Source organism: Hyperolius riggenbachi, chromosome 1 (assembly GCF_040937935.1).
Source record: "Hyperolius riggenbachi isolate aHypRig1 chromosome 1, aHypRig1.pri, whole genome shotgun sequence".
Taxonomy (NCBI): Eukaryota; Metazoa; Chordata; class Amphibia; order Anura; family Hyperoliidae; genus Hyperolius; species Hyperolius riggenbachi.
In genome coordinates, this window is record NC_090646.1 from 224,985,939 (window position 1) to 225,001,671 (window position 15,733).

The 15,733-nt window shown below is 41.8% G+C and overlaps 1 protein-coding gene across 1 annotated transcript in view; it reads right to left on the minus strand.

The window, feature by feature from the left end:
• ELOVL6 (ELOVL fatty acid elongase 6) overlaps positions 1-15,733 on the minus strand; it is a 126,654-nt gene that overhangs the window by 19,970 nt on the left and 90,951 nt on the right. Inside the window, exon 3 of the mRNA XM_068281491.1 lies at positions 5,086-5,237. Within this exon, the coding sequence (XP_068137592.1) occupies positions 5,086-5,237 (152 nt within the window). The remainder of the gene's footprint in view (positions 1-5,085; positions 5,238-15,733) is intronic.

A 15,733-nucleotide genomic window follows, 5' to 3' on the forward strand; every position in this document is an offset into this window, starting at 1 on the left:
GCTTTCTCCCACATGGCATTGCCAACACCAGAGAGCAGTTCAGTGAAGTGGCGATACTGTCCCCTACAGCCATCACAAGGTTATATATATTTGATAACATGGCAAAAAGAAGGCCTCTGCACCATGATATTATATGTTCCTCTGGAACTCTTACTAAAGTGCTCTTTGAAAACAACAAACTCACAGTGCAGATAAGCACATAACTGAGACAGATTATGTGTACAGCCTATACAACACACTGTATACACAATAATCCAAAGGACAATCTGAGAACATTGCTAGCTCCTTCGTTATTTCAAACAAACACTCCATGACCTAGTTATTATGATCCATTCTGTATAACCATTGACAGCAACACGAATAACTGTCTTGCACTTATGTCACCAATAATATTGCTCAAAACCTTGTCCTTAATTCACCCTATGCATTTTCTAATCTGAAAAGCTAATGTCAAGGGCAGAGCATTGTCCTGCAGGCCCAGATGCAGGGGTATATAGCTGGGAAGAGGAGTGGGTCAGATTGTGGTTAGTGATGCAGAAATTAGGGGGAGGTGGGGAGAGGGGAGACTGCTGTGATCTCTGTTCTTCTGTCATTAACTAAGAATGTCGTTTTAGGCAGCTGTAATAATCCAAGACTGAACCCGCTGTAAGAAAGCAACACTGGATAGTAGCTCCTGTTTCAATGGAAACACATCATACATGGTAGTAAATTGCTTGACAAGTGCTACGAATGATGTGTTTTTATTGCTATATGCATACTAACCATTCTGCAGAACATTACAGCAGCCTGAGGATCAGTTAATTTGGGGGCAGATCACACCGGATAATTTGGGATCTGGAAGTTGGTGGCGCTGCAAAGGTAATTTGGGCATCGAACTACCACAGAATAGCTGTACTCTGGCTTCCTCAATTAGCAACCGTAGCGGAGTGGCGTTAATTTGCTACGCAGTACAGCTACTAGGCAGCCGAACTCAGTTTAGTGGAAGTAGCTAGCACCAGAGCCATTTAGCATCAGGAAAAGCAAGAAGTTTTAAATCAGGATGCTACCATTTATTGGCTAACTAAAAAGAATAAGCAAGCTTTCGGCCTTGCAGCCTTCGTCAGGCTTACATCCTGTTTGTTTGCAGGCTGATGGTACAGACAGCTATATACATACGACATCAAAAGGGAAAACAGATTTTTTTCAAGCATAAATACATGTCATTAAGATGCCTTAAGTGAAACAGAACATCTAAATGGGGTGAGAGGTTGTTAGCTGAGATAAGGATCCTTGTTTACACCATGCTCCCAGACCTGGGAGTTGGACTGACACAGAGGTATCGTAAATTCTGAGTTCACAAGTTTAGCTATACAGGCTGAGAAAGAGTTTAAATATCATCAGCCTCATACCAATATAAAAAGTTTTTGTCTTTATTCAAGCCCTTGTCCACTGCTTTGAACCAAGTTATACATTTTGTTTCTGCTATTAATCGATCATTTGACGTTTTGAAGCCACCCTTCAGGGCAGTGACACGAAGATCATACATGCCATGTCCATTGGAACGAAAGTGTGTAGCAACTGGGAGTTCTGATTTGGTATCGTTAATAGTTTGCCTGTGTCCATTCATACGTTTGTGCAGAGTTTGTCCAGTTTCTCCCAAGTACATAACATTGGGGCATTTAGCACACATGATCAGATATACCAGATTGGTATATTAACTTTCTGGACACCACCATATACATCAGAGGTAACAACCTACAAACCTCTGTGTATGGCAAACCTACAGACCATCCCACATACCTAAGATATGACAGTTTTCATCCCAAGCACATTAAGAACTCTATAATTTACAGCCAAGCTATAAGGTACAACTGGATTTGTTCTGACAGGATGGACAGAGACAAGCACCTGGATCACCGAAAGAACACTTTCATTAAACAAGGTTACAGTCCTCCTATGGCTGAGGCCCAAATAAGGAAAGCCAGCATGACCCCTAGGACTGAACTCCTGAAATATTAGCAGAACCAGAAAGAGGACCGTGTCCCTTTGGTTGTCACCTACAACCCACACCTGGAAATCTTAAGGAGGATTGCTAAGGAACTTCATCCCATTTTACACAAGGTTCACAGACTGAGAACGATATTCCCTAAACCTCCCCTCGTCATATCGGCAACCACACAATCTGAAACAGATGATTGTCAGAAGTTCTTTGAATAGGCCTCAACAAAACGGAACATCACCCTGCCGACAAAAAAGGTGTAGGACCTGCAGACACATTTACTCCACTGACAGGTTAACGATACCAGGTTCACAACAGGAGTACAGAGTACAAGGCACATTTTCCTGTGGTTCCACCAATCTGGTATATCTAATCATGTGTGCTAAATACCCCAATGTTATGTACGTGGGAGAAACTGGACAAACTCTGCGCAAACTTATGAATGGACACAGGCAAACTATTAACGATACCAAATCAGAACTCCCAGTTGCTACACACTTTCGTTCCAATGGACATGGCATGTATGATCTTCGTGTCACTGCCCTGAAGGGTGGCTTCAAAACGTCAAATGATCGATTAATAGCAGAAACAAAATTTATAAATTGGTTCAAAGCAGTGGACGGGCTTGAATAAGGATAAAACCTTTTTATATTAGTATGAGGCTGATGATATTTAAACTCTTTCTCAGCCTCTAAAGCTAAACTTATGAACTCAGAATTTACGATACCTCTGTGTCAGTCCAACTCCCAGGTCTGGGAGCATGGTGTAAACAAAGGATCCTTATCTCAGCTAACAACCTCTCACCCCATTTAAATGTTCTGTTTCACTTAAAGAGAATCTGTATTGTTAAAATCGCACAAAAGTAAACATACCAGTGCGTTAGGGGACATCTCCTATTACCCTCTGTCACAATTTCGCCGCTCCCCGCCGCATTAAAAGTGGTTAAAAACAGTTTTAAAAAGTTTGTTTATAAACAAACAAAATGGCCACCAAAACAGGAAGTAGGTTGATGTACAGTATGTCCACACATAGAAAATACATCCATACACAAGCAGGCTGTATACAGCATTCCTTTTGAATCTCAAGAGATCATTTGTGTGTTTCTTTCCCCCTGCATCTCTCATGCACTGAAGTTTCAGGCTGCTCGTTTCTTCCTGCAAACAGCTTTGCCTGTGTCTCTAATTCTTCAGTATGTGAAAGCCCAGCCAGCTCAGAGGATGATTTATCCAGCTTGTAAAAGATAAGGGAGAAGAGAGAAGCTGCTTTAATCCTAAATAACACACAGGCAGTATGCATAGAGGGGCCTGGAAGGAGAGTTCATAGCAGAACCACAACACTGAAGAACTTGGCAGCCTTCCAGACACAGGCTGACAAAAGAGAGATTAGTTGATTTATTACAGAGATGGTGATAGTAGAACGTGCTGCAGTAAGCCAGAACATATTAGAATAGCTTTTGGAACTTGTAGGATGATAAAAAACAGGATGCAATTTTTGTTACGGAGTCTCTTTAAGGCATCTTAATGACATGTATTTATGCTTGAAAAAAATCCATGTTTTCCATTTTAATGTCGCATGTATATAGCTGTCTGTACCATCAGCCTGCAAACAAACAGGATGTAAGCCCGACGAAGGCTGCAAGGCCGAAAGCTTGCTTATTCTTTTTCTTTTTAGTTAGCCAATAAATGGTAGCATCCTGATTTAAAACTTCTTGCTTTTATTGATGGCTAACATGGTACAATACCCTACTGCTACTACTTAGCATCGGGAAGGTAGTGAATAGCTGCAATAGCTATAAAACGTTTTAAAGGTTAGAGTAAGAGGTGAGTGTGTATTTGTGTGTGTGTGTGGTGTTAGGCAGAGGTAGGAGAGGAGTAAGGTGAGGGTTAGTTTAAGGTAACTGATAGTAGAATATCAGGAAAGTTACTGATATTCTACTAACAGTAAAATGAGATAGGCCTCAATTCACTTAAGGCTGGTCAATATAAAATCAACATTCGGGAAAGTAAGGCAAGCGGTAACTAATTTTTCTTTTAAATTCACAAACTTTTTGCTGCATGCGGAAGTCTGTCTGTAATTAACCAATAGTCCTCCAAGAGACAAGTGTTTGTCTGCAGTGTGGGCACTGTGAGCTGTGTTCCTGGATGATGCTGAGCCGCACACTGCATCCCTCATATGAGTGCACATGAGGCTGAGACAAGGACAAAAAGGACAGCCAGGGCACAGATGGGCTTATGTGTATGTGTGTGTGTGTGTGTGTGTGTGTAAAGGACAACATGGGAGTCTCTTCCATGCATGTCACTAGGGGCATATGATACTTGTGTGACATCTGCTAGGGGCTGCTGTTACACTGTGCACGCCTCCATTTCACTGTCACCTCCATGTGTGGCCAGCTCACGGCTCCCAAAACCTGGCTGTGTGATGAGTGCTCCTTATCAGCAGTTATTGCCCGTCCTCCCGCCATGGATCGTTATTTATTGCTACAGCTTCTGGATGATATGCAGCTGTAACAGTGATTCCCGTTTATTTACTGAAGTCCGGTCCGACATCGGCACCAGTTGAGTGAGTAGCAGGTGGGGAGAGCTCTTTCTTTTGGCTGTCTGCTACTGCCAGTAACATTACACCGCATGTCTGATTATTAGCTACCTAGAGCTCCGAGCTGGAAATAAATACCGAACACTTTTGCTTGATTTACTGAATTCGCTAATCTTTTTGAATTGCACTCACTGGTCAGTAATTTTACTTTTCAATGCGGTAATCGCTTTTGTGAATTGAACTTTGACTACAGGTTCGGTAAAATCAGCCATTTTGTGCATTAGAGAATGCGGTAATGCTTAGTGAATTGAGCCCATAATAGAATATAGGTAGATTTACTGATATTGTACTGTCGTGTACATCTCCCACTCATTTTAACGTGCAATGCTTTTAAATGTACCTGCAGCCTAAACTAAAGCATATTACAGCAGTATTATGAGGAAACATTTCCAAAGAGCAGCTTTTCTGGAGTCAGCTGCCTTCTACTCATAAAAAAAGACACATTTTCAGCATTTCAAAGTAAATCCTGATTCCTTTCATTTCAGAGAATACAGAACAGGATGAAAGTTACTTACCCAGCTCTGGGGCTTTGCTGAGCACAAATGCATACGCCCAGAACTTGCTGACTGGCCCATAATAGAAACTCTGGTCACAAACTGACTGCTTGAGGCCTTTGGTCATCAGAATGTACAGCATGTATGCACCGGTGCGCACAGCACCAAATATACTAAAGAAGGAGAGAGAGAGGGGAAAATAAAAAATGAGTGAATGAGCACAGTGCTACAAACCCTGCCAAAGAATTTGTTGTGATAAATTAAAACTTGTACCATGTTCCAGAGTTTTCATTTTCTCTAACAAATCTCCCTGCATCCTCTGAAAATACAAGCGACAGCCTTTATATACTTCTGAAGGAAATAGATCATACCATGCAAGCACATCATTTAAGTGTGAGGAAAGAATATGATACCAGAGATTCAAGAATGAAAGACGGAGACATGGATGGATGACAGCCCTGATTGGATTGCAAACGTAGAGGGTTATAATGTGTTCAGAAAAGACAGAGCAGGCTGAACAGGTGGAGGGGGCTGTCTCTGTGGTAAAAATTAAAAATTCTTTTACAGCTACTGTGAATGAAAATCTGAATGAAGATTGTGAAGATGTGGCGTTTGTTTGGGTAAATATTCATGGTGGAAATAACAGTTGCCAATTGCTTATGGGAGGTCACCACATATCCATGATGCTACAGAACTGCAGCTACTACAGCAGATTAGAAGAGCCGCAAGTAAAAACGAGGTCGTAGTTATGCGCAACGTCAAAAATTCAGACATCAACTGGGATATTGAAGCTACTCATTCCAGTAAAATAAAGTTTCTAGCAACAATACACAACAGTTACTCAACTCAAATGGTAACTGAACCAACTAGGGAAAATGCACCACTGGTGTGGGCCATTTCTTATAGACCAGATAATGTATCAAAGTATCAAATGCGCAAATTCATTAACATTGATTAAGAGGTCATGGACACGTCTAACAACTAAAACTATGGATTTTAAAAAAGCAAAGTAACTAACCCCTTGTGCAAGGGAAGGACACTGAAGGGAAATTGCAAACTTTTAAAAATATTCTCAGTGAATATTTTAGCAAATATATCCCATATGGAAAAATAACTTCTAGGAATAAAAGAATAGGCCTCGAAAGATGAATAGAAAGGTTGGAGATGAAATTGAGCGGAGAAAGAATGCTTTTAAGGTAACACAGGAAGGGATCAAGGCTGCATTAAATAACTATGAGGAGTTCAACAAAAATTCTAAAAAAAGAAATTAGGCTGGCAAAGATGGAAGCTGAAAATCAAATTGCTAGGGATATTAAGACCAAATCTAGTTTTACAAGCATATCAACTGAAAAAAGGGGACTGTATAGGACTGCTAAATGATGAGGTAGGAAACTCAATGGTAGATAACCACTGTAGGGCAGGGCTTTATAATGCTTGCTTTGCTTCTGTCTTCACAAAATAGACAACTTTGTTGCAAATTGCAAGTGCAGAAAGTTCCCAATCAGGCATCCATCCTCATGTGTTAAGGAAACTATAGGAAATCTAAACTAAAAAGGCTGTTAATTTTTCCTTTTAAAATAATTCCAGTTGCCTGATTCTCCTGATCCTTTGTCTCTAATAATTGTAGCCACAGCCCCTCAACAAGTATGCAGATCAGGTGCTCTGACTGAAGTCAGACTGGATTACCTGCATGCTTGTTTCAGGTGTGTGGTTCAGCCACTACTGCAGTCAAAGAGATCAGCAGGACTGACAAGCAACTGGTATTGTTTAAAAGGAAACATCCATATCCCTCTCAGTAAAGGTTCCCTTTATGTTCAGTTATTAATAAACTTCTTTATTTGATCTATTGTTAAATTCTTTAAAGTGGCATGGTTCCAATGGACTGGTGTACATCCCACGTTTTCCCATTATTTAAAGGGGTTATTTCGCGAATGAGGGAAAAAAATAAAAAGTGGTTTATGCATAAGCTATTAAAACATCCTTCTAAAATAGTGTAAAAAGTTTTTTATAAAAATGAATGGTTTCATTAATACAACATGTAATGTAACACAGTGGCGGATGACAGACTGGGAGGCTAATCCATTTGTTAGGGGTGTTTTTTTTCTTTACTTTCTTTCACAACCATAACTCCTGCCTAAGTAGTTTTCAGTGGTATAACCCACTTCTAGCAGGAATTGCAGTTATAGCCCTAACAGCTTAGCTCTGCTGAGCTGTTCAATATGTGTTTACATTGTTACTAGGCAACCAGAGGCCAGTGCAGAAACTCGAATGTGAAGAGTCATAAGCGGTTGGGAGAATCAGTCCCATCTACACCATATGATTCTTTGTCAGATTTGATTCAATTTGATTTGATTCATTGATTTGATTCAATCTGACATGTCTGATTCATGATTGGATTCAATTCCATTCAAATTGAATCGAATCATGAATCAGACATGTCAGGTTGAAGTAAATCAAATCAATTAATCAAATCTGACACAGAATCATGTGGTGTAGATGGGACTGATTCTCCCCACAGCTTATGACTCTTTTCACATTCGAAACTCTGCACTGACCTCTGGTTGCCTAGCAACAATGTACACATATGGAACAACTCAGCAGAGCTAAGCTGTTAGGGCTATAACAGCGATTCCTGCTAGAAGTGGGTTATACCACTGAAAACTACTTAGGCAGCAGTTATGGTTGTGAAAGTAAAGAAAAAAAACACCTCTAACAAATGGATTAGCCTCCCAATCCGTCAGCCATCACTGTGTTATATTACATGTTGTATTGATGAAACCATTCATTTTTAAAAAAAAACTTTTTACACTATTTTAGAAAGATGTTTAATAGATTATGCATAAACCACTTTTTATTTTTTTCCTCATTCAGGAAAGAACCCCTTTAAGCAGGGCTTAAAGAGAACCCGAGGTGTGTTTAAAGAATGTTATCTGCATACAGAGGCTGGATCTGCCTATACAGCCCAGCCTCTGTTGCTATCCCAAACCCCACTAAGGTCCCCCTGCACTCTGCAATCCCTCATAAATCATAGCCGTGCTGTGAGGCTGTGTTTACATCTGTAGTGTCAGTCTCAGCTGCTCCCTCACCTCCTGCATAGCTCCGGTCCCTGCCCCCGTCCCTTCCCTCCAATCAGCAGGGAGGAAAGGGATGCAGGCGGGGACTGGAGGTCATGCTGGAGGCGGGGAGAGCAGCAGACTGACACTATAGAGATAAACAAAGCCAGCTCTGACAAGCTGTTTGTCAGCAGCGTGGCTGTGATTTATGAGGGATTGCAGAGTGCAGGGGGACCTTAGGGGGGTTTGGGATAGCAACAGAGGCTGGGCTGTATAGGCAGATCCATCCTCTGTATGCAGATAATATTCTTCAAACCCACCTCGGGTTCTCTTTAAATAAAAAAAATCTGATCCAGGAAATTAGACCTGTAAGCTTACCATCAGTTGTGTACAAACTGTTTGAGGACTTCGTAAGAAATGCTATACAAGACAATTACGTGGCAGCCGGGGCAGTGTGGGCAGCCCGACTCTATGTCATAAATTTGCAAGGGTTAAAGGACAACTGAAGCAAGAGGATATGGAGGCTGCCAGACAGATTTATTTCCTTTTAAGCAATACCAGTTTCCTGGCTGTGCTGCTGATCCTCTGCCTCTAATACTTTTAGCCATAGACCCTGAACAAGTATATGCAGATCAGAAGTTTCTGAGACAATTGTCAGATCTGACAAGATTAGCTGCATGCTTGTTTCTGGTGTACTTCAATGACTTGTGGCCAAATAGATCAGCAGGGCTGCCAGACAACTGGTATTGTTTAACCTCTTGACGACCAGCTAACGCCGATTGGCGTAAACTGGTCGTCTGCGGGTTACCATGGAAACGATCGAGCGGCCTTTCCATGTCAGTTCACGGAGGGTGTCTCCGTGAACAGCCGGAGAGCCGCCGATAGCGGCTCGCCGGCAAAATGTAAACAGGCGGGGAAGAAATCCCCGCTGTTTACATGATACGGCGCTGCTGCGCAGCAGCGCCATAAGGCAGATCGGCGATCCCCGGCCTCTGATTGGCCGGGGATCGCCGGCATATGATAGGCTGAAGCCTATCCCACAATGCGCAGGACGGATATCCGTCCTGCGCAGCCCAGGAAGGGAGGGGGAGGTAAGGGGAGGGAGGGAGCGCACAAAACGCTGCGGAGGGGGGCTTTGAGGAGCCCCCCCCCCGCTACCCACTGATGGCCGGCGGCGATCAGACCCCCCCCAGCAGGACATCCCCCTAGTGGGGGAAAAAAGGGGGGTAGTTTGATCGCCCTGCTGCACTCCTGATCGGTGCTGCAGGCTGTAGAGCCCACGCAGCACCGATCAGTGAAAATTCCCCTGGTCGGCAAGTGGTTAAAAGGAAATAAATATGGCAGCCTTCATATTCTTCTCACTTGAGTTGTCCTTTAATTTTGACTTGCTTTTGATGTGGACCCATCCCTTTGTATTTCCTTTTCCCCTGGTTATGTTCTGTGCAGGATGAGCACATCTGCCTTGTTTGTTTCAAGCTATTTATTAATAACCTAGTAGATGATCTAGTAGATGAAGCAAAAAGTAATGTTACTATTATTGCAGATGATACAAAGTTATGCAGACTTATTAACACACAGGAAGACAGCAAGATATACTGCAGAAGGATCTGGATAAGATGGCTATATGAGCAAAAAATGGCATATTCATTGTTGAAAAGTCATGCATCTTTGTCGTACCAAAACAAGATGCAGACAGGGACATCAAACTTCAAGAGGGACTTAGAAGTACTATGGGCCTGATACAATTCCCTTTTTCTCCTAGGTGATATTTTCCTATTTTAAATAAAATGCATTTCAAATGAAACCTGAACTGGGCTTAAATTGACAGCCTTTTACTTACTGGTACTTAGGGCTGTTTTCCAGCCCACCACAGTCTGTGAGATCCCTTAGCGACCTCTGGGTCCCCTCCGTTCTTCAGCTGGCGGCTGCGTTACAGGTACAACTTGAATGAGATTAGCAGCGACTGCGCATGCCCTGCTCCATCCACGTGCCCATCTCGATCACGCTCCCGTCGCTGGGAGCATTTTGAGCACATGTGGTTCCTGAGGCTAGATTCACAGTGGGACGTTGCGTTTTGATGCCACGTTAAAGTCGCACCGCAAGCTTACAACGCAACGCGCCCAGAAAGTGGCAACGCAGCGTTACCGTCGCATACAGCAAATACAGTAAAAAATACAGGCAATGAAAAGTATGCTTCCAAGTTATTACTGAGCATGTGCAAACAGTCCAACGCAGCTAATAACGTGTATAACGCACTGCATGCAGTACTTTTACTTAACGTGCAGCGTTAGGCACCAACGCAACGTGTGCACTGTGAACAGGGCATTGATTTTTCATTGCAGTGAGTTATTCTGTGTTAAATGCTGTTTTAACGCGCGACTTTAACGTCCCACTGTGAACTTAGCCTCAAAGAAAGAACCGTGCATGCGCAAAATGCTCCCACCAAGTGAGTAAAAGGCTGCCAATTTAAGCTTATTTCAGGTTCCCTTTAAGCCACCAGAAACAATTTCTAAAGTACTTTTTCACTTACCTTTTGGTACTTTTTCAATTGCAGAGTGCAAGTTATTTACAAGAAAACTTAGGAGAAAAAATGAATTGGATTGGGCTCAATAAGTTAAATAATCGTATTCAATGCCAAGCAGCTGTATACTGTATAAAGAAAATAAAATTGGGGATGCATTAAAAGGTAATACAGTGGGATGCTAAAGTTTGGGCAACCTTGTTAACGGTCATGATTTTTCTGTATAAATCGTTGGTTGTTACGATAAAAAAATGTCAGTTAAATAGATCATAGGAGACACACACAGTGATATTTGAGAAGTGAAATGAAGTTTATTGCAATTGCATTTACAGAAAGTGTGCAATGAGGCCTCTTTCACAGTAGGATGTTGCGTTTTGATGCAATGTTAAAGTCGCAACGCAAATTACAACGCAATGCCCCCAAAAAGTCGCACAGTAATACTAAGTCTGTGCGACATTCAAAGTGCACACGGTGCGTTTGTGTGTAAAGTGTAGCGTTATTAGAAAGTGCTGCATGCTGTGCATTATACACGTTATTAGCTGCGTTGGACTGTTTGCACATGCTCAGTAATGACTTGGAAGCATAATTTTCATTTCCTGTATGCTCTACTGTATGCGACAATAACGGGGCATTACGTTGCATTGCGACTTTTTTGGGGCGGTGTGTTGTAATTTGCGTTGCAGTAAAACGCAGCAATACTGTGAAAGAGGCCTCATGGTTTAAATAAGATTAGGGAAGTGCATAAATTTGGGCACTGCTGCCATTTTGATTCCAAAACCTTTTGAACTAATTATTGGAACTCAAATTGGCTCGGTAAGCTCAGTGACCCCTGATCTACATACACAGGTGAATCCAATTAGGAAAAAGAGTATTTAAGGGGGGCAATTGTAAGTTTCCCTCCTCTCCTCTATTAAAAAAAAAAAAAAAAGCCCTCATCATTCAGCTGAAGCAATAAAAAACTTAAAAAGCTATAAACACAAAATAACACTGTGGGATTTCAAGAAACTCATTTGGATATGTTTATCTCATGAGTTTATTTATAGTTCAAGTTTACTTAAAGCAGCAGCAAGAGAGTGATTCACTACACTCTGAAGGGAAGTTCAAATGCTTTTTTCTGTCAACAGCTTTCATGGATTTCATTTTGCTTTACTCACATTACAGTTACAGTAAACGTGTCTCCAACTCTAGGTTAGGTGTTTTTATTTAAAAAAAATTAAAAAGAAAAATTACATTATTTCTTAATAAAAAATCTGGGGGAGAAAAAAACAGTACAGGGGCTGGAATCTTCAGATCCCTTTACTAATAGCAACTTGACAATCAGACAGTGAGCCTTTTAGTTTTGAATCAGACACCAGGAACAAGCATACAGTCAGTGGAGTCATAGGCAGTCAAGACTCACTCTGCATTCAGTATCAGGGATTTAACAGCAGTACAGCCAGAACAACAACACAGCTGCCAGGATAGCAGGATTTTTAAAAAATAAGCCAGCAATGGTACCCTCCCCTTTCAGAACTTGTTTTCTGATAGTAGATATGCATTAAAGTGAGTTTAAACCACTTGGAAGTACCTACTTTTAGGACTTAAAAGAGCTTTTGAAAGCATTACATGTGTGTAAAAAGATCTACTTTCAGCACAGAGAGCATAAAAGTTTGTGCTGCAGGCCAGGTTAAACGCTCTTTCTTGAAACAGGTAAAACGCCAGAGGTGTCCTGGCAAAATGGGTGCTGCCATAGGCACATAAGTCTATTGCCATGACTGGCGGCTATTCGTAGTAATTTGTGCGCTGGAGGCGCTCAATAACATAGCGGATATGAGAGAGTGTAGGAATTAGGTGAGGCGTGCATTGTTTGTTCCAAACACCACTGGAACGTCAATCGTAAAATCAATGTAGAAGTCAGCACCACCTCCAAAGTAACTTCTGTTTATTGTTCCATACAAAAAAAACAAACAATTTAAAAACTGCTCTGCAGCAACAGTCTGCCCAGCCAGAAACAACTGTTTCTGCAGAGGAGTTCTTTAAAATTGCTTGTTTTTTTTTATGGAACAATAAACAAAAGTTACTTTGGAGGTGGTGCTGACTTACAATAAAATTGACGGACGCCGGGGCTACCCGCTATGCAAACTGCAGCTAGAAATTGCGAGCAAAAAGCCCAAATTACTGCTAATAGACACTATTTACTTCAATGTAAAATTCCAAACGGAACGCCAAACTCTTGCCTGCACAACTCAGAATTTACTGAGGGAACTCTGAATTCTGCTATTCCAATCATCTAGGCATTAATTACTACTCACCTAATAAAAGGAAAATTACGGAATAAAATCTAGGTAATGACAAGAGGTAAAGTCAACTGAGGACAAATTGAAATCAAATTCCTGGGCAACTATTCGAATTCGTGATTAAAAGCCAGAAGGAGGAAGTGTGCGGTAACACATCAACAGGACGCGTGCAAGACATTTGGAAGGCATAAAAGACAGCGGACTTATGGGTACGTAACCCCCTCTCTCCCAGCCGCACAGCTGAGGCAATTAAGCCTCATTTTAATCACGAATTAGAGTAGTGAACTATTCGTGAGCCCATCCCTGCGGTTATCTATTTATGCACTCCTCATGATAAATTTATAGCACCTCTGCTCACCACCCCTTTCAAATTCTGATCATCCTTAGGGCTCAAACCCACTAGAAGCCTTTTCTAAGCACTTGTGATTTGAAAAAGCTCTTGCTAATGCAATGCTATGGGGAATATTTATAAAATCACATCGCTCAAGTGGGATCACACCCATAGCATTACATTAGCAAGAGTTTTTCAAATCACAAAGAGCTCAGAAGAGTGCTCCTAGTGGGTTCCAGGCCTAAGGTCCCATTCACACTACAAAGTAACAAAACAGTTTTGCGCAGGTGATTTTACTGCCATTAGCACGGTAAAATTACTGTACACTCCCACGATTCCCGACAATCAGCACTTGTTTAAACACTATCACTCGAGAATTGCAGCAAAATGCTGCAGGTAACATGTTTTGCGATTGCTGTTAATCGGGAAACACCCATGATTGGCGGCGATCGCAGCAGTGAGATCACTGCCATAGGGTTATAATTGCGAAAGCGCTTCCACGATTATCGGGAATTGCTGTAGTGTGAATGGGCCTTTATACAGGTAAGCTATAGTCTTCTGAATCCCTTGCTGCCCTAATCTGCAAAATTTACCCCCACAAAAAGCTTTTTTCTTCAATGTTGTACTGCATCGCTTGCTCACATAAAGTTAGTGAAATCTTGTGAGTGCATTAAAGTGGTAAAGTCTGAAACTCCAACATAACATTCAATAAAAAATGTGTTTTCCTACTTTATTACTCATAACAGTTATCATATTTGCTTTTGTGCACAAGTAATATTGTCCGTTTACAAATTACAAGTTTCCAAAATGTAGTTTATCGTGCCCTAAAAGCGGTCATTGCAATTTATTCAAACTGCTTTTTATTATATATTAACATCTTCTAATGAGCTATTCTGAACTGTGTGCACAGAGAGCTCCTTTTCACCTGTGACACTGTGTTTACACACATTGTAACAACATTGCAATGTAAACAAATATACTGTTATCTACAGTTTGGATGCGGATTTGAAGCTGAATAGCAGGACTAAGTGCTTTTTTTAACCATTTCAGTGATGTCCTGCTAAAAAAAAAATTCTGGGATAGTAGCTTTCAAGCTGTGAGGAATCTTTTAGAGCAAAGTAGAAATGCTGGTTTTCAGACCACTTTAATTCCTTCAGGTTTTCAGTTGCTCAACAATGAGCAAATGCACACAGTTTACTGATAACCCACAGGTTGTACACTTGCATCTTGCAATTATAAGCCCAAAACATATATTGAATGGCAGGGGGTTATGGGACATGGGATGGGGGTTAGTTTGTATCAGGTATTATTAGTAGATTGTAGTTATTAAGAGATTCACAAAGTGAAATGTTATCTTTATAAAATAAAACAAAAATTATAGCATGCACCAGTGGCACACAAAACTATGTGTGGCTATATTTGCAAATACAATCAAGGTTAACCAATCAGAAAAATCACTTGTCTTTTCTTTCTTTTTTTTTTAATCAACAAATTAGTGGAATTTCATCTTCAGCAAGGGAAAAAAGGTTTTATAGAAAGGGGTTTGTCAAGACAGGGGTTATCATTAAAGCAGCAGGGAGAGCCATACTATCCCAGGATAATAAAACACATAAGAAGATAACTAGTGGGTTCCAGGTCTAAGGTCCCATTCACACTACAAAGTAACCGTTTTGTGCGGGTGATTTTACTGCGATTAGCACGGTAAAAATTCCTGTACACACCATCCGCCTCTACCACCCCCTCCCTGCCATTGTTGCGGTCTTATACCGCCCTCCAGACTCCACCCCACAATTTCTCGATGACCTTGGCTCCCTCACATCCTCTCCTCTGACCTCACCACCATCATCCTCGGGGATTGCAATATTCCCATCGATGAAGCCCAGAACTCCGATGTGACCCAGCTACTCACCATTGCCAACTCACTTGGCCTAGTACAACACACCAACACCCCCACTCACACTGCAGGTCACACTCTTGACCTTATATTCACTAAATCCACCACCATTGCAGACCTTGACATCGCACCCTTTACACCCTCAGACCATCACCTTCTCACCTTCAACCTCCTCACGGAAGGCACCTCCAAACTACCTGCCCACCCACCTGGTCGATGGCAGCGAGACCTACGCAAGCTCAACCCTAGCGTCCTTGCTGACCCCTTCCATGCCCTCTCCTCCACTCTCCCCACCCCAACCTGTCCTAATCTTGCTGCAGCTGAGTATCGCCAAACTCTCTCATCAGCCCTAGAGAAAGCTGCTCCACCAAAATTCCGCCGAAACCGACCCCCTAACCCCCAGCACTGGCGCACTACCCATACTCGCAATCTCCAGAGGAAAACATGCGCCACTGAACGGAAATGGAGGAAAACTAGATTTAACCAGGATTTCCTACAGTACAAGACTAACCTGCTGCAGCTCCACACTGCCCTTGCTCATGCGAAGCAGGAATACTTTACCAAGCTCATCGGAGCACAAGCTTCCAACCCCCG